Source organism: Melanerpes formicivorus, unplaced genomic scaffold (genome assembly GCF_026170545.1).
Source record: "Melanerpes formicivorus ecotype bairdi unplaced genomic scaffold, bMelFor1.0.p_v2 SCAF_5, whole genome shotgun sequence".
Taxonomy (NCBI): Eukaryota; Metazoa; Chordata; class Aves; order Piciformes; family Picidae; genus Melanerpes; species Melanerpes formicivorus.
In genome coordinates this window covers 17,879,738-17,902,984 of record NW_027142357.1, presented here as the reverse complement: position 1 = coordinate 17,902,984, position 23,247 = coordinate 17,879,738, and the positions used below count along the sequence as shown (strand labels likewise).

The 23,247-nt window shown below is 38.3% G+C and overlaps 1 protein-coding gene across 6 annotated transcripts in view; it reads left to right on the top strand.

The window, feature by feature from the left end:
• The window catches only part of OSBPL6 (oxysterol binding protein like 6), a 98,671-nt gene that overhangs the window by 55,313 nt on the left and 20,111 nt on the right, over positions 1–23,247 (top strand). For 3 of the 6 annotated variants that reach the window (XR_010987359.1, XM_068138504.1, XM_068138503.1), the window contains 12 exons: positions 2,310–2,432; positions 4,203–4,256; positions 4,980–5,093; positions 5,213–5,377; positions 5,898–6,030; positions 6,446–6,549; positions 7,465–7,557; positions 12,518–12,592; positions 16,754–16,919; positions 17,794–17,924; positions 19,955–20,062; positions 22,253–22,390. Coding sequence is in view for 5 of the 6 variants with exons in the window: in XM_068138504.1 (XP_067994605.1) it covers positions 2,310–2,432; positions 4,203–4,256; positions 4,980–5,093; positions 5,213–5,377; positions 5,898–6,030; positions 6,446–6,549; positions 7,465–7,557; positions 12,518–12,592; positions 16,754–16,919; positions 17,794–17,924; positions 19,955–20,062; positions 22,253–22,390 (1,404 nt within the window). In the remaining variant the exon portion in view is untranslated. The remainder of the gene's footprint in view (positions 1–2,309; positions 2,433–4,202; positions 4,257–4,979; positions 5,094–5,212; positions 5,378–5,897; positions 6,031–6,445; positions 6,550–7,464; positions 7,558–12,517; positions 12,593–16,753; positions 16,920–17,793; positions 17,925–19,954; positions 20,063–22,252; positions 22,391–23,247) is intronic. The other 3 variants (XM_068138506.1, XM_068138505.1, XM_068138507.1) reach the window with 3 other exon arrangements.

Sequence of the window (23,247 nt, the reverse complement as noted above, 5' to 3'; positions counted from 1 at the left end):
CGGCTGCCCAGGGAGGTGGTGGAGTCACCATCATTGGAGGTGTTTAGGAGGAGACTTGATGGGGTGATTGGTTGCATGGTTTAGTTCATTAGATGGTGTTAGACGATGGGATGGACATGATGATCTTGAAGGTCTCTCCCAACCTCGTCTGTTCTATTCTATTCTATTCTATTCTATTCTATTCTATTCTATTCTATTCTATTCTATTCTATTCTATTCTATTCTATTCTATTCTATTCTATTCTATTCTATTCTTCTATTGCCATTTACCTGGACCTGAGCAAAGCCTTGGACACTGTCCCGTATCACAGCCTGGTCTCCAAACTGGTGACACATGGGTTTGATGGGTGGACCACTAGATGGATAAAGAACTGTCTTGATGGCCGCACCCAAAGAGTGGCTGTCAATGGCTCCATGTCCCAGTGGAGGCCAGTGACAAGCGGAGTCCCTCAGGGATCAGTCCTGGGACCTGTCTTATTCAACATCTTTGTGGGTGACGTGGACAGTGGCACTGAGTGCACCCTCAGCAAGTTTGCTGAAGACACCAAGCTGTGTGGTGCAGCAGACATGCTGGAGGGAAGGGAGGCCATCCAGAGGGACCTTGATAGGCTGAAGAGGTGGGCACAAGCCAACCTCACAAGGTTCAACAAGACCAAGTGCAGGGTCCTGCATCTGGGTCGAGGCAATCCCAGGCACAAATACAGGCTGGGCAGTGACTGGCTGGAAAGCAGCCCTGAGGAGAGAGACTTGAGGGTGCTGGTGGATGAGAAGCTCAACATGAGCTCTCAGTGTGCACTTGCAGCCTGGAAAGCAAATCAGATCCTGGGCTGCATTAGGAGAAGTGTGTCCAGCAGGTCAAGGGAGGTGATTCTCCCCCTCTATTCAGCTCTGGTGAGACCCCACCTGGAATACTGCGTCCAGTTCTAGAGCCCCTATTACAAGAGGGATATGGACGTGCTGGAGTGTGTCCAGAGAAGAGCCACAAGGATGATTAGAGGGTTGGAGCACCTCTTCTATGAGGACAGACTGAAGGAGTTGGGGCTGTTCAGTATGGAGAAGAGAAAGCTCTGAGGTGGCCTAATTGTGGCCTTCCAGTATCTGAAGGGGGCCTACAAGAAGGCTGGGGAGGGACTTCTCAGGATCTCAGGTAGCGATAGGACTAGGGGGAATGGAATGAAGCTGGAGGTGGGGAGATTCAGGCTGGATGTGAGGAGGAAGTTCTTCACCATGAGTGTGGTGAAGCCCTGGAATGGGTTGTCCAGGGAGGTGGTTGGGGCACCGTCCCTGGGGGTGCTTAATACCAGGCTGGATGAGGCTTTGGCCAACCTGATCTAGTATGGGGTGTCTCTGCCCATGTCAGGGGGCTTGGAACTAGATGATCCTTGTGGTCCCTTCCAACCCTGACTGATACTATGAATCTATTCTATTCTATTCTATTCTATTCTATTCTATTCTATTCTATTCTATTCTATTCTATTCTATTCTATTCTATTCTATTCTATTTTTTAAATTATTTGTAAAAAAATATTATTTAGGAAAAATAAGACTGTCTGGAATCAATGCAGGTTGTTTTTTAAAGCCCAGAAAATTTACAGGTTTTTTATGATCAAGGATTACCACAAAGGGCACTGTTAATATATGCCCACATATTTAAGAGTATGGTTTCTTCCTCATTTCATCTCACAATCTCATCTTTTTGTTTGTTTTTTTTTTTTGAGAAGGGATGCTATGAGTAAAAGATACTTTTTTTATTATGTGGCAATTCTGCTCGTACTCCACTTGCAAAATCTCTTTGGTCTTTTTAGTTCTTAGCATGCAAGTGCTAATTTGTAGATAGACTTAACAGGTGGTCAGAGCCACTTGCACTTTCACACTGTTGCCTCCAGTAGTAAGTCTGACCCTGCCTTACTTAGACTTAGCTCTGCCACAATTTGGTCTTGTTTTCATGTGTTTGGATGTATTTATTTCTTTGGGATGCAGTCCTTGTTATCATCAACATGTCCATACACCTTGTCAGATTATTGTTTAGTTACAGTTTTAGACTGTTTTAAGAGCTTCAACTTCCTTTTAATTACCTGGGAAAGGTGAGACTTCCAAAAGTCTTCATATTTGGTGATTTAGAATGAGATACAGCTGGATGTAGTACAGTAACCACACAGTCTGGCAGATTTAAAGCCTTCCCTGATTCCTACCCACCACTCCCCAAACTTCCTTTCTTTTCCTTTTGTCTTGCACTGTAGAATTTGGGCAATTTTCATCATGTGTGTGCACAGTTGATTAATCAATGTATCATCATACTTTTTCACCAGGAACCTGACAGCTGGGAAATCATAGAGGGTCTGAAAATTGGCCAGACCAATGTCCACAAGCCAGACAAGCATGAAGGTTTCATGCTGAAAAAGAGAAAATGGCCTCTAAAGGGTTGGCACAAGGTAAATTCCTCATGAAACAGCCAAAATATTATTACCTTGTTTTTTGAATTGGGATTTTTATAGTAGGGTGTCAAATAAATGCCCGGGATTTTGGTGTATAACTTTTCCTTCAAACTGTGTAAAGAATTAGTTTGCACACACAGCTCATGGCTTCCGAGTTGCAGTGCCTCCTGCCTAATATATTCAAAATCCATGTGGAATCTGTAAATAATGCAGTAATCTGTAAATAATGCCTTGTGGTTTGAGAGGTTTAACCAGTATGTCTTTTGCCCTCTCCGATATTTATAATAAAATGTAGCCATATACTATAAGATTACATTGAGTTTGCATTTAAGTTCACAGGACTTCATTGCAGGAGAGTAGCTAATAACTTTCCTAAGTGCAGTATGTTTTGGGATGTTTTCTTCTGTGTGTGGAGAGGCAGAGCAATGTGAAATGAGTATGATGTTCTTGTGAAGTCCATTAATGACCATGCCGAGGTAAAATGACCAAAGAAAACCAAACTCCCTCCTGTTGTTTTGACATCTTATTTAAGAATTTATGACTCCAGGAAAGCACTGCTTTCTCACCCTGTGTGAGATTTTGGTGCCATCTGTTCAGTGACTGACATTTTTTTCCAGAACCATCTTCAGGGAGGTATTTTTCTACTATATGCCAACCGCGCTCACAGTGTTGACTTGACAGGTTCACATTATGAAAACACTGGCCTTCTATTCCATGCCAAATGGCTTAAAGAGTGTGGGATAATATTTTGCTGTGGTTTATATTTTTAACATAGGCTAGCACTTTAGGTTAAACTCTAAACATATGAATTAGTTTCTGTTAATTAGCAGTTAGTTTCTATTAGTTAGGTCTGGTGAAGACCAGCCAGTGAATCTCATTTAAAGTCTATTTTTCCTGCTTGGCTGTAGCTTTATGCTATGTGCCAAAGTCTATGCTAACATGTCAGCAATGCAGCTCAACTGGTCTGGTACACACAAGCCAGGGCAACTTCAGTTGCAGGAGAAATATGATGTATATAGGAGATTCCATTCTCTGCTACAAGAGCCACTCAGCATAATAAAAGTTTCAATGGCAGAGAGAAACTGTCAGGTTAGCCAGGTCAATGGAGATACTGTGGTTCACATCATACCAATGGCTAACACCTGAAACATAACTTCTCTCATGACCTCTGTACATTGCTGTGAATGCTGTAATATTGACACTTTGTACTAATACCTGTAATAGCTAGATTACAGCTAGAAAAGGTGTAATCAACATGAATTACAATCTCATGTTTACCTGGGTGTTTAGGGATCTGCCATGAGGCACAAAGCTTTGAATGGCAGAGCAGTGTCTCACAGCCTGCATTTTTTGTTTCCATCTGGAGATCAAAGAGACCACAAGAGCACTCATATGTCGGTCTTTCTTTGGGATGTACATCTTTCACTAGGAAACACCTAGGTTGTTAATTTGAAATGTGACCATTGTCTGTGGGAAGTAAAACAGGAAGGAAGTAAAGAAACAGACATAACCCTTTCAACTTAGTGTCTTTCTTATAGAATTTATTGAATTGGTAAAACAAAAAACCACTATTGAGGTTTGTTAAATTAAAACTGGAACACAAGCAAGAGAATTATTCAGTAGTGTATTTATCCTCTCTTTCCAACCCACAAACATTTCTGAGTTGCTAGAGAGTGACCCTTTTCTTTTGAAGCTGAATTATTGTACATAATTTAAATTTCATCAGCTTGTTAAGAAATAATTATTTTTATTTTATTTTTCTTCCAGAGGTTTTTTGTCCTGGATAATGGGATGCTGAAATACTCAAAGTCTCCAATTGATGTAAGTAAAATTGAAGACCATTTAAAATTTTGTATTGAAATTCAGCCTGCCAGGGTGATTAAATCTCAAGCTTGCTCTAGGCATATGAAAGTTATGAAAGTGTACGTATGAAAGTTGTTGATGGATCCAGTGAGAGATCTGCATATGGAAAATATGTAAGGTTTTGGTTTGGTTCTGTTCTCAGGAATATGACCTTTTCTTACTTCAATGAAAATAAAAACTATGTTACTTAAATTATTTCATTTAATGAAGATTCTTGAGAGATTAGCCTCACCATTAATTTTTTGTTTTCAATTTTTGTGTCAGTCAGAGCTGATTATTCTGAGATCTTTGGCTAAGTCACAGATGTGATTACAGTGTACTTGAGATATAAGCAGTAGCATTAGATTAGTTAGATCTGATACCAATAACTATCAAGTGGTAGCAGCAGGGAGCTGAGTACTATCTAATTTTCTCTGCAGCTCACTTACCTGTAGCTGTGTACTGGTGTGAACCACCACACTTTAATTTTGGAGTTGGCTCTGCATTGAGTACTTGTGAGATACTTTAATTTGTCTAGAAGTAAAGTGAGTGGTTAGTCTGACTACAGGTTTTATTCTTTTAATATGGCTTTATATTAAAATGTTCATAAAATGGGAAGCCATTTCAGCACCAGATATTTTTCTGTTAAATGTAGTGAAGTGCATGATACTACCAATTTGTTACCCTGCTTTTTTATTTTAGATACAGAAAGGCAAAGTCCATGGGAGCATTGATGTTGGTTTATCAGTTATGTCCATAAAAAAGAAGGCTCGTAGAATAGATCTTGACACAGAAGAACACATCTATCATCTGAAGGTAAAAATTGATGCAGATACTTCTTTTATTTCCAGTGTGGATAAAAATAAAATAAACTACAAAAGATGTGCAGAAAAGGTGTATTTTGAATCCTTTACTGATAGTGACTTTGTTTCCAGGTGAAGTCCCAGGATTCATTTGATGCATGGGTTTCAAAATTACGCCACCACCGGTTGTACCGTCAGAATGAGATAGTGAGATCTCCCAGAGATGCCAGCTTTCATATATTCCCTTCAGCCTCTACTACGGAGTCTTCGCCAGCTGCTAATGTGTCGGAAGGAAAGGTGTGTAGTGTTCTTTTGTTGATAAGTCATGCCTGCTGGGCTTGGTCATGGGCAATTTCAGTGGGCTCTGCTTGAAATGCAATAGGAGTTTCCACTGTGGGAACTAATGGCCAGCAAAAAGCTGTGAGTGTGTGCACAGAAAGACTGTCTAATTTAGCCTTATTGCAGCCTTCATTAATCTGCTGCTGCAGAGACTTTGCAGAGTTCACCATACCCAGAACAATTTACAGTTGCCTTTGTCATCAGGGATAAATCTCTCTCTTCACTGTATGATAATGTTCTTTGTCTTAAACAGCATCTTTTCCTTAACTGGTGGTTAGCCAAGAGAGTTTGCTTGTGTGGTTCTTGGTTTCGTTCTCCTGCATGCTCTTTAGAAAAATCTCCATCCTGGGGAGCTATATAGTCAAACCACATATGTCACTGAAATCACAATGCATATTTTATTTTCTTAAGTAGACTGGTGATTAAGCTGGCTGAGCAACACAGAAAGAGTAAATGTAAGCATTTTATTATGCCTTAGGTGCAACAAAATAGCTTATCCTGGCAGTCTCCTATACCTTGCAGTAACAGCCTTCCTGCCACCTGCACTACTGGTCAGAGTAAAGTAGCAGCCTGGCTGCAGGACTCTGAAGAGATGGACAGATGTGCAGAAGGTTAGTCTTTAACTTTTCATGCCTTGTTCTTTCAGCAAAATTTCTTGTTGTTATAAAATAAGAAAGAGTAAACTTATTAATTTGCATCTTTACATAAACACAGAGAAACTCTCTGTGGTAGGAACTTCCCTCTCTGCATGTTGTAGGATGTGACTTTGGAAATTTATCTTAATGGTGCGTATTATCTTAATGTATATTATTGTTAAAAATACAATCAGACTTGTTGCTGATTCTCATAGAAATAAGTTCTCAACATCTCTAAAAAGAAACCTTTTACTTAGATGACTTAACAATAAGGATTTGGATGTTTAATTTTTATAATGCAATAAAGTGCCAATTATGAACATCATGGTGAAAAAAGAGGAAAAGTTTGAACTTGAAGCACCTAAATGTATTTTTGTTTTGTATCTGTTAGATCTTGCTCATTGTCAGGCAAACCTTGTGGAACTCAGTAAGCTTCTTCAAAATTTAGAAATACTACAGAGAACTCAGTCAGCCCCAAACTTCACAGACATGCAGGTAAATATGACTGAACATAAACCATCACACTGAAACATTTGTTCTTAATGTTAAATGAAGTACAGAGGTATTGTCTATTAATCATGTCTTAAATCATAGTAATCCTTGGAAGAAAGGTTTATCTCATGCATGTGTCTTAATGATATCTAATAATATTTCATGTGTAAACAAATAATTAAGATGTATTATATATTTGAGTTAAGTAGGACGAATGAAATGATTAGCCAATTTGCAAGCCAAAACTGAGAACTGTTAGAATGGAAATACATGTATGTATTGAAATTGTATTTCAGGAGTTTTTATTGTGCTGAGTAAGATATCATTTTAAGTTTTTAAGGAGTGGAGACCCAAAGACCCTCAAAGATGAAGTTGCATGCTCTAGAAAAGAGGGCATAGTACAAAGGTCCCAAGGGTTGGACTGTTTCCCAGTTCAGGGTGAGTTTTCCTCTTGACCACAAAAAAGCAACAGCAGTTCCTAGATCCTTTCTTCCTTTTTCACTCAATCCCCTTGAATATACAAATCTCCTAGTGGTGTTGGTGCTTTGGGAAGTCTAGCTCCAATAAGATAAGAAGACTTATCATTGATTTCAGGCAAAGGTTAACTCTACATTTCTCTGAGTGGTACCAGAGCAGAAATCCATAAGGATTTCAAGACCTGGTCCTAAATACTGTGCACTCATGAAGTAAGTGTACCAGTAGTTTTGCTACATGAGCTGAATATACCATATGTTTATAGCAGTGTATGAATAGCTGCTGGCCACTGCTATAGTTATGGGCCCTGGCAGTGGCACTCTTCTCTTCTTTCTAATTTGTAGATGTCTAATGCTACAGTTCTTTACTAACTTGCTGTACTGTCTGTGCTGCTTCTGTCAACTTAATAGTACTTTGTTGCTTTTAACTATTTGTGTAATGTAGGCTAACTGTGTAGATATTTCAAAGAAAGACAAGCGGGTCACAAGACGATGGAGAACAAAAAGTGTCAGCAAAGATGCAAAAATTCAACTTCAGGTACTGAGTCTGCAATGTTTTATTTTTCACTGTACTTTTAACTTTTACTCATTAAATTATATATTAGTTGAAAATAGGAAGTCAGTGTACTGTTGCCTATGTTACTGATGAATTAAATGACATCTCAGTTTGGTGCTTAAAATCTAGAGACGATAGTAATAAAAGTGTTGATTTATTTAAACTTTCATTCATATGAAAACATTGCCATCTAGGGAAAGGAGGAGGATCTGAATATTGTGAATTATAGGGAGTTCACTATAGTGAGTTAAGGTGCAAAATGCCAGCACACCTGCAGCACACAGGATACTGATGTTCTATCTCAAACTTGCCAAGAAGGGCAGTTGAGGAAGTGACATCAAGCTAAGAGCAGAAAACATGAATGAAACACTAAACACACCAGCTGTCTTTGTCCAGACCTTTTAGTAGGAATGTTACCAATTACAAGTATTTCCACAAGCCTTCTGTTACTGAAAAGGCTATTATGGGAGCAAACAGAATAGAGAAAGAATTTACCCCCATCCTGCCTTAGAGCTGAAAGAAGCATAGGCAGAGAAGTCTTTTGTAATTGAGGAACTGATAATGAAGACATATTCAACTGACTTCAAGAGCTAACAATCATCACTGTGCTGTCTGCTACAGAATAAATGAATGTCAGCAACTTTTGATCCATTTAAATTCCTTGAAATTCATGCAAACTTTGAAAGCTTTTAATATGAGGAGCTTTTAATATGAGGAGCTTTCTGTGACTCAGCAACAGAGTAAGGAGCTCTCTATGACTCATTTAAGATTTATAATCTTAAGGAAAGAAGAAATTGTAGTTTCATTGGCTTTCTCACTGCAGCTTTTTTAGGGGATTTTTCTTTCTACCTGTTATACTAGATAAATCACAGATTGAACAATGAATCATCTATTAGGATTAAAAAGGTTTATTAACAAAGGAATTTCGCTGACTGATGTCATGTCCTATTACCTCCATTTGAAGGATCACTGTGTTTTCTTTCTGCTGAATAACATAAGCAAATAAAAATATCAGAAAAATGAATGCAAGTACTTGGTGTCTATGAAGAGGCAGAGGCAACACAGCATGTTCTTTCATGCTGCAGTGGTCTCAGAGAAACGCCTCTCCACAAAAATGACAATTAAATGATGAAAGCAATCAATGTGTGATGCCTCTGGCCTCTAGAGCAGATCATGAGGAATTACGAGCTGTTCCTGTTCTGCCTGCAGTTTGCCAAAGTGACACACTGGTCTGGGTTTCTGTTGTTTTGTCACCTGACTCTCAAACAGCTATTTGTGGCTTGGTAGAATTTGTGCCTCAGCTCCTGGAATTCTTGAATACAGTTGGTTTGCAAGTTCATCTGAGAAAGTTTGTGTGCATAGCACTATTCTGCATTGGTCTGTCACTTCTGGGTTAGTAATGAACTCTGCCTAACCTGTGTCAGCATTAACTCCTGGCAAGCTTTGTTAGAGCAGAGCATCACTATTGATGACTGATTTATAAATAAATTAACAGTGAAAGAAGAGATACAATAAAATCATTCTGAATTATATGGAAGATGAAAACTCCTTTGTAGCTTCTGTTATCTTGGCTGGTTTGATGGGCTCAAAATATTGCTGTTCTTTCAAGGGTTGTCCTGTACCATGAATAGTCTAAAGCTGTGATCTGTGGAAGATAGTCTCATTCTGACTCATTGTGCTATTCCTAATTTGTTCATATTGCCATTCCACTAAAATGTGGGTTTTATTCCATGCCTTGGTACTTGTTAAGCTTACAGTCCCATTTTGTTCCTCTGTTAGCTCCTCCTAGCTTCATTGGCCTTCTTTATAGGTAATCCACTGCTGTGAATCACTTCGTCCAATTTGTGATCATTTCCTCATGGTGCCAAGACATGATTTACTATGAAACTGTTGACATTTGGTACTAAGAAAACTTCTGTTGTCCTTTTCCTTTTTCCAGGCCTCCATGCATCTCATTAGTTTTAAAGGATAATGCTAAGCACTAACATACTAACTTAAAGCTAAGGGCACTACTAATTGCATTTAAAGTAATTAGTCACTAGCTACCATCACAAGACCTTCTGGTAGTATGCTGGAGATAGCCATCCTTGTGTGGAGGATAGAAGTTAGAGAGCTTTCTATGTATGTGTTTTGTTCATGAGTAATGGAGAAGGAGAATATTTTTTGCTAGCTCACCATCCACTGTGTAAAATGTAAGGAGAGAATTCTCCCAGCCAGGTTTTTTTATTGTACTTGTTAACACTTTTTTTGTTAATAAGATAGCTTTTATTGTATTTCTGTTAGCATTTACATTACAGAATGTGTTAGAATGTGTTTAGAACATATTTGTAAGAAAAGCTTCTTGCTTTGTTTCTTAGAAATACATATTTACCAGTTAGGTATACCAGTTCTGTATGCAGTTAGCTTTAACTTTTTTTCACACAATTAATTCTGATGACTGAAGCAAAATTGAGCATGGCATGTGTATACATGTTTGTAGGTTAGAGGGTCTAGTGCTGCTAAATTATTTAAAATTGCCATCTTAATTTACATGACTTCACTCAGGAGTAATATAAGGGCGGCTTCTCTGAAGAAAGATTGCTTATACTGCAACAGCAAGTTAATTGACTGGTATTCATTTTAGAAATTATGCTTTTGTACACAAATGAAAGGTTTGGGTTTTTTCCCTTCTGTGTGGAAGACCAATTTGTCATTCTCATGACAATCTAAAGATGTTTGAAAGAAAATAAAAAAAGGTTACTGAAAAGCAATAAAATGAAGTAACGCTTATTTGGTTTCATAGTATCATAGTATCAGTCAGGGTTGGAAGGGACCACAGGATCATCTAGCTCCAACCCCCCTGCCATGGACAGGGACACCCCACACTAGATCAGGCTGGCCAGAGCCTCGTCTTAAACACCTCCAGGGATGGCACCCCAACCACCTCCCTGGACAAGCCATTCCAGGGCTTCACCACTCTCGTGGTGAAGAACTTCCTCCTCACATCCAGCCTGAATCTCCCCACCTCCAGCTTCATTCCATTCCCCCTAGTCCTATCACTACCTGATATCCTGAGAAGTCCCTCCCCAGCCTTCCTGTAGGCCCCCCTCAGATACTGGAAGGCCACAACTAGGTTACCTCAGAGCCTTCTCTTCTCCAGACTGAACCCAACTCCTTCAGTCTGTTTCCCTGAAAAGTTCAGAGTTGCAAAGTTTTGGGATTCTTTTTTTTGCTTTCAAGGGGAGTAGTTTAATAGAGAACTATAGGCTATAGAGCAACCTGAAAAGTCAGCTTGCTCTGCTCTTATTTTCAGCTCAGAAATGAAACTGGACCCAAAGACTGGTTTATTAAATAAATGTATTGTAACTAACATTATTACTTCACTTCTTTAGTGTTGAGGGGAGTGTGTCCTGCAGAGCTCATTGTTCTCATTTTAATAATGCATACTGTGTTCATAATCTTGCTTATATATATATTTGCATATGCCTGTCTGTATATTTTTTATTTATATGTCCCTATTAGTTAAACAAGAATATTCTTCCAAACTCTTATTCACAGGTCAGACATTTATAGAGCACAGAGAACTTTATATTATGCATATGATGTGGTCTCTGCTTTAACAGATTTTGTGCTCTTTATTTTAGAGGTTATGTACATGTTTTTTAATGTGAGAATTTTACAAACTATTGCAAAGCAAGGCTGTTCTTACTGTAATCATTAGATAGTCCTTCCATTGTCAGTAGCACTGCCACTAATATCAGCCAGAGAGTGGGACATTTGGCCAGCAATACCTGTAAGAATGTTACAAAAGCTAGACAATTCAAATAGTAGTTGAACTATAATATCTTGTTCTCTATCATGGTGTATATGTAACCAGTCTATACTGTTGTTATTTTTATGTTGCCCAGGCTGCTTTCAGAAAAATTAAGACTGTATATATATTTTTAAATGCTGATATGTGAAGATATAGGGGGGAGAAAAATATAAAGAGATTGATTTTTTTTTTTCTAAGAGCAGAAAGGTAGCTTTTCTAATCTCCTAAAATCTTACAATGGCTTTAAAATAATAACATTTGGATTTGACATTAAATAGAAGCACTTTATGATAGGTGTGGAGCATTAGACAATACCTTGTTTGACTTTAATGTACCAGGAATTTTCTTAAAAGTAAAATAAAAGTGAAATTAAGCAGGATGAGGCAACAAGTTAGGTATGCAGAAAAGGAAGTAGTTGTTCAAATACATAGTTTTCATCTGTGTTGCTTTATTTGAGTTTATAATTTGTTTGGAAGCCAGGCCTTCAGTACAGTATAGGAGAGGTAGCTGGAACTCAAAAAAGTGGTGTGAGAAAGTGAACAAAGGCTCAAGCATGGGGACAGAAATGCTAAAGCTGTGTACATGAATGTTTACATAAGCAAGCTCACTATAACATACATACTGAAAAGTTTCGCCATTGAGGTGTATGCTTCTCCAGTTACCACATTTATGCACTTCCACTAATGCAAAGTAATAGTCTGAGAATTCATCTTCTAGGTGGTTAAGAGACCACCAGAAGTAGTTTGGGTTTTTTATGTTTTCTGCCATGCCATAGCATCCTTTTTGTTTTCTCATTTCATAGCTGCCTTATGATTGAACGGCAATGCTAGCAGGTTGTTTTGGTGTTGTTTTTTTTTTTGTTTGTTTGTTTGGTTGGTTGGTTGGGTTTGTTAGTTTTTATTGGCAGTCTTAGTGAGTGCACTGAAGTCCAACTCATCTGGACGTCATTTTAGTGAAGTAACTAGTCTCTGGCATACACAACTGAAAACATGTGATATGTTCTCAGAATGTGTAGGCCATAAGAGTTAACAAAATTGAAATCCACCTAAAGAATCTCCCTCTCCCTTTTCTGATCACCTTTCATCTTCCTGTGTCCCATCATCCCTTCCCTTCTCTTTTTCTACTTCCTTCTCTTGCATTCACTGTCAGGAAGGGCCAGCACCGAAGGGCCAATTCAGCACAACACGTCGCCGGCAGAGACTAGCAGCTGCAGTGGCTACAACAGTGAGTGGACTTGAAAATCAAGGGATAGCTCTAAAGATGGGAAGCTATGAATGTATAATAAGCTTATGAAAATGTTTCTTGCACTTTCTGGAGGTGTTCATGCTACCCGCTCTGAGACAAGTTTCTTGGAAGTTGTCAGGCCTGACAAAGGAATTTGATAAATGTGGGTCTGAGCTTGTTTACATGGTACATGCCCCTCCTCCTTTATGCAAGTGCAAGTGATGGTTAAATTCAGTCCCTCCATTCTGAACATCTTTGACATAATCTGCTATGTACTATACAAACTGGCAAGAAGTTACCAATTTATCTTAAAAGATTCTTGTGATAGTCTCTAGACAGACAGAAGAACATGGAGATTTGTTGCAAACAATTGTAGAATTACAAAGCTTACAGATTTTTTTTTAAACCCTCCTTTTTTTTTTGTGGTTGTTTTGTTTGTTTGTTGAAGTAGTAGAAGGGTAGCCTTTTCATTTGAGACACTTTCTGTTTACATTCCATAATCTCAAAAAGTCATATTACTACCTCTAGTGTCTGCATTTAGTTTTGCTTGTTCCCTAAGTTCTTGACACAAAATCTGGAGCTATGAAATCAGTACAGGGGCTGGGAGCTGGGGAGGGGAAGCGCTGTTTGTGAAATTGAATTAGCATCAAAAGGGTATCTTCAGATACTGCTTTATCAGGAAGGCTCATACTGGTAATGCACAATATAGACATTAATAGTAATTCATCAACCAATTAGTACAAGAGATATGTAGGAAGGGCTCTGTGCAGCCAAAGATTGAAGTGAGCTTTGAATCCATATACCTGACCTAGCCCAAGCAGTGAATGTATTCATCAGGCTAAAATATTCCAGGGTCTGCTGCTCCAGCCCATGGCTAAAATTTCCTAGGTTATACATAGCTTCTGCCAAGCCTGAATAGCTTGAATATCTGCTACCTGAATCACAAAACTCTGTTAGGACCTCCTAAAAATCTTGATAGAAATCAGTGTTTCTCCAGTTCCCAAATTAGCTCATCTAAATGTAATCCTCCATAATCAATTGATGCTGAGTGCTGTACGCAATAATGGATTGATATTCTGACCTTATGAGTCTGCCTGCCTCGCAGAGAAATCAACCTGTTTTTCACTCTGTGTGGCTGAGTAGTGTCAGTGGGAGGCTCTAACCAGTAGGTTCAGCAGTAGTTACACAGCATTGGCAAGAACTATAGCAAGGATTGCTTAAGTGGAAGAAATACAGCTGGACTGATTTTTAAGGCAGGGAGTTGTTGAGTTGCTACCTGCAGCTGAAGTGAGGACCTGTTGAGAGAGATCTTGGAGGAGATGAAAAAAGCTTGAGAGGAAGGGGTTTGTCTTTGTAGCTATTGCAGTGGTTGTGGCAATGGCCTGCTCTTCCTGGCTGATGTAGTGAAGTGCTTGTGTCTCCCAGGCAGTGAAACTGTGTGTATAGACTGAGGGATACAGAATGACATCAGTTAAATACATGGCAGAAAGAGGAGGTTTTCCTTACAACCCACTCTCCCAAGAACAGTCTGTTCCCATATGAACCCCTAGTTCTGAAGAAGGTGATGTATGAGTGGGTATTAGGCCCCTGCCATAAAACAGAAAGTCAGGACAAGGTACATCCGTGGTTGCGTCTAAAAGAGTGTGTGCATGGAAGAACTCAGAGAGATGCATCAAAGAGCAAAATACATCTAAAAAAAATAAATCTCCAAGTCAACAAGAAATAAAGAAAAAAAGGGTAGTAAAGTCAGAATCAAGTCACCACAGATGCAGAGAGAAAGCACAAGGGTGAAGGGAAAAAAGAGGAGGGAAAGTACATTGATGGTGTTCCTTGGACTGTTGCCTATTTAAGAGAATGAAAGACTTTGTTCAATGTGGATTTTGTCATCTGTTGTGTAAAGTAGCTTGGAAACTTTCCTAAAAGATACACGAGGGGAGTTTCTATAAGATGCGTATGAGGGGAGTTCACATCAGTCAACATTTCAATATTATTGATTCTTGTATTTAAAGCAGACAGCAGAGCAGTACTTGTCTCTGTCATGCAATTGTAAGTTTCTTGCAAGCACTGTGACAGTATTAATAGAACTGCTGTTTCTAGAACATGCATTAAGCTGTTATTTACAAGGAAAAAAAACCTCACTGTAGAAACATTACTTTTCAGCCTGGCTAGCTGAGGTACGAGGCAGAGATGATGGATCTAAAGCAGTTTGCTTCATCTAGGTTCATCACAAAGTGACTAAAGAGCCCCTCAGCAGATATGGGCAGCCTGCTTGTAGCTCTGCCGATCTGTGCTGCACAGGCACGTGAGGGTATGGGGACTCTCTGTCAGCTCTGGCATTATAGTTAGGATCAGTTTTCTTCCTGCTTTCTGAATGGGCTTGAGAGCTAGGTAAGTGCTCCCCTGAGATACAGTTATCATGCAGCCACCTACTCTCCCCTCTTTGGAGCCATCTGAACCTTTGTAATTTCTGGGAACAATCTGTCCAGTACAAGCAGTGAAAAGATTTTGTTAAGGAAACTTGAAATTAACCAGCATTTAGTCACATTAGTTGATTAACCTAGTTTTCTCAGGCTATTGAGGGAGACATTCTGGTACTCCCAAAGAAGGGGTTTGGGGTAAATATTCAGTAAGAATGGAAGGAATTTATTCTAAGTATCCTGCTAATGAAGTCTTCCTGATATGAAGCTAAAATGAGGTCCAGTAAAAAATTAATTAATTGAAATAGCTGGAAAGCAAAATATATGAGAGAAGCAATAATGTTAAGCTGGACAGGTACCATAGAGCTATTATGTGCTAAATGTATTTGGAAATTGAGGAGGAATGGGATGGAAAATGGTTATTTTTCAGGATATGCTCATGAGTGGAATGAGAAGGGATTAATAGATCCAACAGGATTTTCAGAGTTTTATTGGAGAATCAGAACTTGGTGACATATATTGATCACAACTTTCCAGGAAGGGGTTGATAAACCCCTTTGGTCTAATCAAATAACAAATACTGAGGGTAGTATAGAACTTACCTGTTGATATAAAATCTCAGTAATATGACTTTTTATGTTATTTGCTGCTCTGTCATGCCTTGGAAGACACACTTTATATTTTGGCCCCATTTTTCATATTTGAGTAATTACTTTCAGCTGTAGTACAGAAATTCTTTATTTATACATTTGGTCAATATAATGGCATGAATTGGATTTAATTTATCCAATGTTTTTAACAGTGCTTAATATTTAAGTTACTAAATACCATTCTGCATACCTTTATTTAAATTTGAAAATTGGGTTCTGAGCTTTTTGTAGAAATATGTGTAAATGGTTACATTATAATAAAATGCAACATATGCTCACAGATATATCACATATACAACAGTGGTAGCCACACACTGCATATGTAGCATATAGGTAACTGATCAGTACATGATGCGTGTTTATAACTTAGAAAGATTTGCATGTATATTTTTACTGCTGTACTGAAAAGTATAGAAGAAGAAAGAGAAATGGTCATGATAATAAACTAAATTTTTGCTTCATCTTACTAAACTGTACCTCTTTGCACTTATTTCTTATGTACCTTAAATGAAAATCAAATGTTTTGATTTTTTTTGTACTTAGTGTTTATTTGTTTAGTTAGAATGAAGTACCATATGCCTTCCCCCCCTGCCTCCCTATAGTAGGCTGTACGATGAATTTCAACTCAAGATTTACCAGTAGTTTTGAAAAACTTCAATAATATGTTTAGTAATATTCTATCCTATTTCTGGATCTGTGGAGGAACTTGCAGTACTTCAAATGATGATACTGTAATTAGTCATACTATATGTATTCTGAAATGTCCAAATATAAAGCAGGATGTATCACGATTCAGTTTTTCCAGTCATCTTTTAAACATTAGGAAATGGTCCAACTTTGAATTTGAATGATCCATTGTTTGCCATTAGCTATGTATTTAGATCATCTTAAGCCTATTTCAGTGAAAAATTTCAAGAAATTCTATGTCAACCACACTGAGATTTAGGAGAACAAAATATTGCATGTCTACTCTTACTAGTTGTTCACATTATAGACTAAATCTTTCATTTTCAGAAGAATTTTGTATTTTGCTTCAGCAGAGTCAAAGGGTTGATTGCACCTTGTAAGTATTTCCACACTGTTTCTCATTGCAGGTCCCTTTCAGTGCTACAATGTCACCTGTTAGACTGCATTCATCGAATCCAAACCTTTGCGCAGACATTGAGTTTCAGACTCCCCCAAGCCATGTAACGGACCCTCTGGAGTGCTCTACTGAGTACATGAAGCTTCAAGAAGAATTCTGCTTGATGGCACAAAAAGGTAACTGGAAATGTCAAGCCTTTCCTTTACTGTGCTTCTCTGGGGTGTGTGTGTGTGTGTGTGTGTGTGTTTTTGGCGGTGGTGTTTTGTTTATTTTTATTGCCTTCACTTAGTTATGGCCAGGGCATTCATCTGCATGAGAAGATACTGTGTGAGAATTTTTAGCTGGTTGGGTGGCTTACATAAAGATGACACACATCTTTCTTACATTTACCATGCATGTCATGAATATAGAAATATGTAAGCATTTTTAGAAGTTTTCTGAACTGAATTCTGCATCTTGTAAGTACTCAGCTGAATTTGCAAGCACTCTTTGGTTTCTTCTTAAGTATGAATTGGAATATCACTGTGACATACAGTATTGTGCAACTCATGTTTGTGCAATATTTGCTACGTCAATGAAAACAACAGGTAAAATGTCAGGCTGATATCTTAAGAAATGTTAAAAACCTGTTTAAAGACCCAAATAATCCCCTTTCTTACTGCAATATCATGTTTGAGCAGAATTGATTATTTTGGTCAGTTCTGAAAGTAAAATTAAAAAAATACCAGTAGTAAACCACAACACCAACAGAAAGGAAAGGGTTTCCATATATGAAGTTTTCCATGTACTTTTCCATGCACTTTTCCAGCACCAAGAGTATGATCAGTTAACATATGTGTGAACATACGGTATGCACATTACATCCTCAAGCTGTAACTGTTGGTACTTAGTTTGGCATGGATTACTTGAGGTTCAGATCCTTGTTTCAAATTTCCATAATTGTGGGATGGAAATCTCACTGGTTTTATTGATTAAATATTGTAATAGATGTCAATGTGCAGTTCTGTAGCTGAGGAGGCACTTACTTTCTTTGTTTTCTCTTTTGCTTAGTGCATTCTCTTTTGAAGTCTGCCTTTAACAGCATAGCTATAGAGAAGGAGAAGCTTAAGCAGATTGTTTCAGAGCAGGATCTTGCAGGCCACAATGCTCAAGTAGCACACCTCAGACAGTCACTCTCTCAGGTATGTTCTTGATTTGATTTGAAGCACATCTAGCTTGCCAGATGCACTATTCTTTTGTATTTTGGCCATTTCCTGAATTATAGGAAGCCAACAAAGAAGCCAGTCTCTTGGCCAAAACTGTGACATAGGTTCTGTTATGTCATAGGCCTGACCTCAGTGCATGTGGAGATGTGTAAGCATGTGTCTTTCACGGTTTTCTAAAGTAAAGAAAATGGATCAAATATTTTTAAATAAATGCTAGATATCTTTCCTGTACAGTTAGGGAGATACTCTTCTTTTGTTAAGTACATTTTAAATTTTGACTGTATATTTTCAGTTTTGTTTTCTATGTCCATGTCTCTAACTGCAGAAGGAATCATGGGTAAATTGGATTTTCAAATACACACTTGTTACTGTCCAGTGTCTCTCCCACTTAAGCCAAAGGAAATCTTGTCATTTACTTTTGTGAGGAAGAAGAAGTAAATTAAGTCCTCAGGTTGCAAAATAACTCGAATCCCTGAATTCATTGTCAAGGAAACATAAAATACTTTAATTTGAAGAATGGATTGATTTGGATTACTGCTTCTGCAGGAAATGTGAGCAGAGGTTTAAAAGCAAACAGAACTTGACCCAAATGTGTGTATAATTTCATATACTGTTACTGTTGTTGGGTTGGATGTGTTTTGCTTTGACAGTGAAATTGATGCACAACTTTTCTTTAGATACAGAGGCATATCATGTTATGTAGATTGATTACTGTGTGTTGGCAGTGAAGAAATGTTAGGGACAAAAGATAAGGGTAACCATTTCTGGTTATTGATTGAAATGTAACTAAGATTTGTGGACACTTATTAGCAACTTGTATCATGTTTTCTTCTTGTTCCTAGCCTCCACTGTCAGTCTAAAAGTCATTAGGGAATGAGTGAAAATAAGGCTAATGAATGGAAATGAGAGGAATAACTGAAAATCAGACCTTAGTGAGTCTTCTGGGTTTGATAAGTCTTGTGACCCAGTTTGAGCAGTTTAAGAAGCTACTGCCAGGCTCTTGTTAGTCCTTACCTTTCCTTCCTGGTAGATGACAACTGTGAACATGCCCAGACCATTTCAGAACAAAGCAAAATGGGATATTTTAAACTGACAGTGACAGTTTAAGCTAGCCTATTTTACTTTGGTCCTTTCAGTGTAGTCATGCAATCTGTTCCTGAGTTTGCACTAGGACAAGTCAGAAAAAGATTAGTACTCCATTATAGCAGTCATTTGCTACTAAGACAGCATGGCTGGCTGTTGCTCTTTGTAAAATTCCGCAGTGCTGGGCATATATTAGGGTTAAGTCTGTTGATGTTCTAGGTATGTAAGATAGTATGTTTTTTTCTGGATTTCAGAATCTTGCTCATGACTCTTTCTAGGTATCAGACCTAGAAGGAGAAAAATCAGCATATACCAGACACCGGTTTAATTCTATTGTTATTTGTGACACTCTGGTGGATCAGTAGTTTGAAATGAGCACTTATGCAAATACATAAAATTGATCTGGATGGGTGAACACTCGATACTAGCAGTTATGTTGGTTTTGCTGGAAAGGATGGAATTTTCATTTTCCCTTGGTCTGGAAATGGCTATGTAGTTGTAAAACCAAGGATTGACCCTTTGGACATTTTGTGGGTAGTTCCCATTTGTTGTTCTGCAGTTTTGTTCTTTGTTGCTTCATTCACTCCGCATTTCCATAACGTACATGATGCACCAGTATACCTGCCAGAAGGTATCTAAAGAGTTAAGATGGAATGCCACTGTTACATTGTGGGATACTATCTGATAATTCATCACTGAAGGCAAAGCAACCAAAAGACTAAGTCATGTTAGAGATACTCCTGCAATAGGGATCTCTGTAAAAATGGAAGAAAAAGGTTCTGTGGGTTTTTTAAATTTTTTTTAAAGGAAATTAGTGAGAAGAAGCTTTTTGCTTTTTGCTTTTCTCTTTTCTTTTTTTTTCCCCCCTTCTGTTTAATGCTTACTTTTAAATTTTAAATTAAACATACAATTTTTATTTTAAGGCTCTCCACCAGAATGCTGAACTAAGGAGTCGCTTGAACAGAATACATTCAGAATCTGTTATTTGTGATCAGGTTGTCAGTGTAAATATTATCCCTAGTCCTGACGAGGTAAGACTTTGGCCTTTAATGAATTTAGAGTACAATCAAACCTTCCTAATTCTCACTAATAACTGAAACACACCTGGCAAATTATAGGATTTTTCAGGCTGGCAATGGTTCAGAAAAAGTCAGATTCTGTTTTCCCTACATAAAATAAAACTTATATCCTTTATTTTCTGTATGTCAGATCTCATGGAAGAACTCCATTCGTTCTCTGCAGAGAAACAGTTTTGGAATATTAATTGTTGGCTGTGGGAATTAATGAGGTTTTACTGTATTCGAATGTAACACACAGTAGCTAACCAATTCTGTCTTAACTTCTTGCCAACTCAACAAAGTAGTTTAGTATTTAATGGCCTATTGCTGCAAGTGTTTAAAGGGCCTGATTTTTGATAGCTTGAATGGCACTGCTGAAATAAAAAGGTTCAGTCTATGAAAACTATACTAATACCATGTTTGCAACATCTAGTATTTCTTCTTTTGCTTTCCTCAGTCTCCTCAGTCACAGATTACTGAACATTTGTAATAATAACAAGTTAAGTTTCCATCATGAGGAGGACAAATCTGAATTCAAAAGCTATAATATGTTGCAATTAACATGGTTGCTTTGACAGCCATTCTGCTTGCATTTTACCAAAATACTTTTTTCATTTGTCATTTCCACTAATATTCATGTGCCATTTCAATTAATATATTTTTGCTTCCTAATTGTTTTCTCTTACAATAAAGAAAGGTAAAAATACCTTTCCAATTACTTTTGCTTGTTTGCTTTTTGAAAATGTCCAGACAATTTTGCCAAGAGTCCAGTGTGCTGGAGAGTAGCAGCATAGAGGTGAAGCTGTGGCACAGCACAGCCACCTGCAGTGAAGTTCTGGGCAACAAAAATTTGTTCTATTTTGTATTTTGTGTTGGTTAGCTGTTTCTGTGTCATACCTACCTCACTGTCTTGGTACAAGTGTGTCAGACTGAAGGAGTTTTTCAGAGGTTCCTTCCATTAATTTTTTTTGACTGCTTTATATGGATTATCTTGCCCTGTGTACATAATGCCTGTGTGAGCATCTTTTTTCATGTAGGGGCATGTGTATGTTTCCATACAAAACCATGCAATTTCAATCACCTGTAAAGATGACAATGAAAGTGAGTTTCTGTTTCCATTATAATTCATCAAATATCATAAACCATTTACAAGCTTGTAAGCCCCAGTTAAAAAGAAATGGGTTGTGACCTCTTGGCATGTTTATGATGTTGTACTCTATGGGGGGATTTTTTGGGTTTGTTTTTTTATAAGTGGATTTTGAGGTAAGGATTCTTAATTTACAGGATTAAGATCAACAAAACCATTTATAGCAATTCTGTAGTAAGATTAGTGGGAATGGAGTTGCAATCTGAAAAGATAACTGTGTTTAGGAGGGCCGCAATAGTTTCATCTGTATTATCTCCCAGAAGCAACATGCTGTATAAATTAAGGGATTAAGTCAGTAAACTGTTTCCCTCTACAGCAGCAGCTCCTTTGGTGGAATGGTACAGTGAGAAAGCCTTAATTCTCCTTCCTCCCTTCTTAAAGTGATAGTCTGTAGGGTAATTGAAACCTAATTTTCCTTGCAACAAGAGCAGGAAGGGGAAAGATACATTCCACTATTTAAATTAGCTTTCCCCATTGCTCATAAATTTTGTTTGAAATAAACCACAGAGAGTTAATTCCCTTTAGCAGTACTGACTCCAAGTTAATGACAATTCAAATGAGATTTGGAGTACAAACATGGAGTAAAATAAAACACATACGTATTATAGCTGAAAATTCAAACATTTGTTACTAAACTGGTTCACAAGAGCATTCATTTTGAAAGTAAGTTGTGAATTCCTGACCTTATAAGGCTTTTGGTTGTATCAATGCTACCTTCCAGTGATGTCTTTTCACCTGAATTTCTTGGTCGAACTTGTCTGAAAAAAAAACAGCTATTGTGCATAAAATCATTCCTCCTGATACAGAACTAGATCTGTGATTATTTGCTCTGCTAAATCTTAGCAGTCAATGCTGAGCAGGCCTCAAAGACTTGTATCTCACTGCTTAAAGTGCACTTTATTTTGTATCTGTGCTTAGAACTGGCATAGAAAAATTGTTCAGGTGATTTACCCCTTCTATGCAAATCTATTTTATGTTAGAAATAATACTTTTATTTTTCTGTGCTTTATTTACAGACAGGTGAACAAATTCATGTCAGTTTGCCACTGTCTCAGCAAGTTTCTAATGAGAGCAGGCTCTCTATGTCTGAATCTGTTTCAGAGTTCTTTGATGCACAGGAAGTGCTTCTGTCTGCCAGCTCATCAGAAAATGAGGTAGGCTATAACAGCGAGCTGCAGCTTTGCTGTTGGACAGATTTAGGTGATACCACTAGTGAATGAATTTTATTTTTATTTTTTATAATGCTACTTAGAATAAAAAGGTATCAAAATGTGTAAAGTGTAGAATAGAATAGAATTAACCCGTTTAGAAAAGACTGTTGAGATCATCAAGTCCAACCTATAACCCAACACCATCTAATCAACTAAATTATGGCACCAAGCGCCCCATCCAGTCTCTTCTTAAACACTTCCAGTGATGGTGCCTCCACCACCTACCTGGGCAGCCCATTCCAATGGCAAATCACTCTTTCTATAAAGAACTTCTTAACAGCCAGCCTGAACCTCCCCTGGTGCAGCTTGAGACTGTGTCCTCTTGTTCTGGTGCTGGTTGCCTGGGAGAAGAGACCAACCCCCACCTGGATACAACCTCCCTTCAGGTAGTTGTAGACGGCAATAAGGTCTTCTCTGAGCCTCCTCTTCTCCACGTTAAGCAACTCCAGCTCCCTTAGCCATTCCTCACATGGCTTGTGCTCCAAACCCCTCACCAGCTTTGTTGCCCTTCTTTGAACACATTCCGGCAACTCAACATCTTTCCTAAACTGAGTGGCCCAGAACTGGACACAGGACTCTAGGTGTGGCCTAACCACTGCTGATTACAGGGGCAGAATGACCTCCCTGCTCCTGCTGGCCACAGTATTCCTAATGCAGGCCAGGATGCCATTGGCCTTCTTGGCCACCTGGGCACACTGCTGGCTCATGGTCAGCCTAGTATCGACCCATACCCCCAGGTCCCTCTCTGCCTGGCCACTCTCCAACCAATCTGACCCCAGCCTGTAGCACTGCATGGGGTA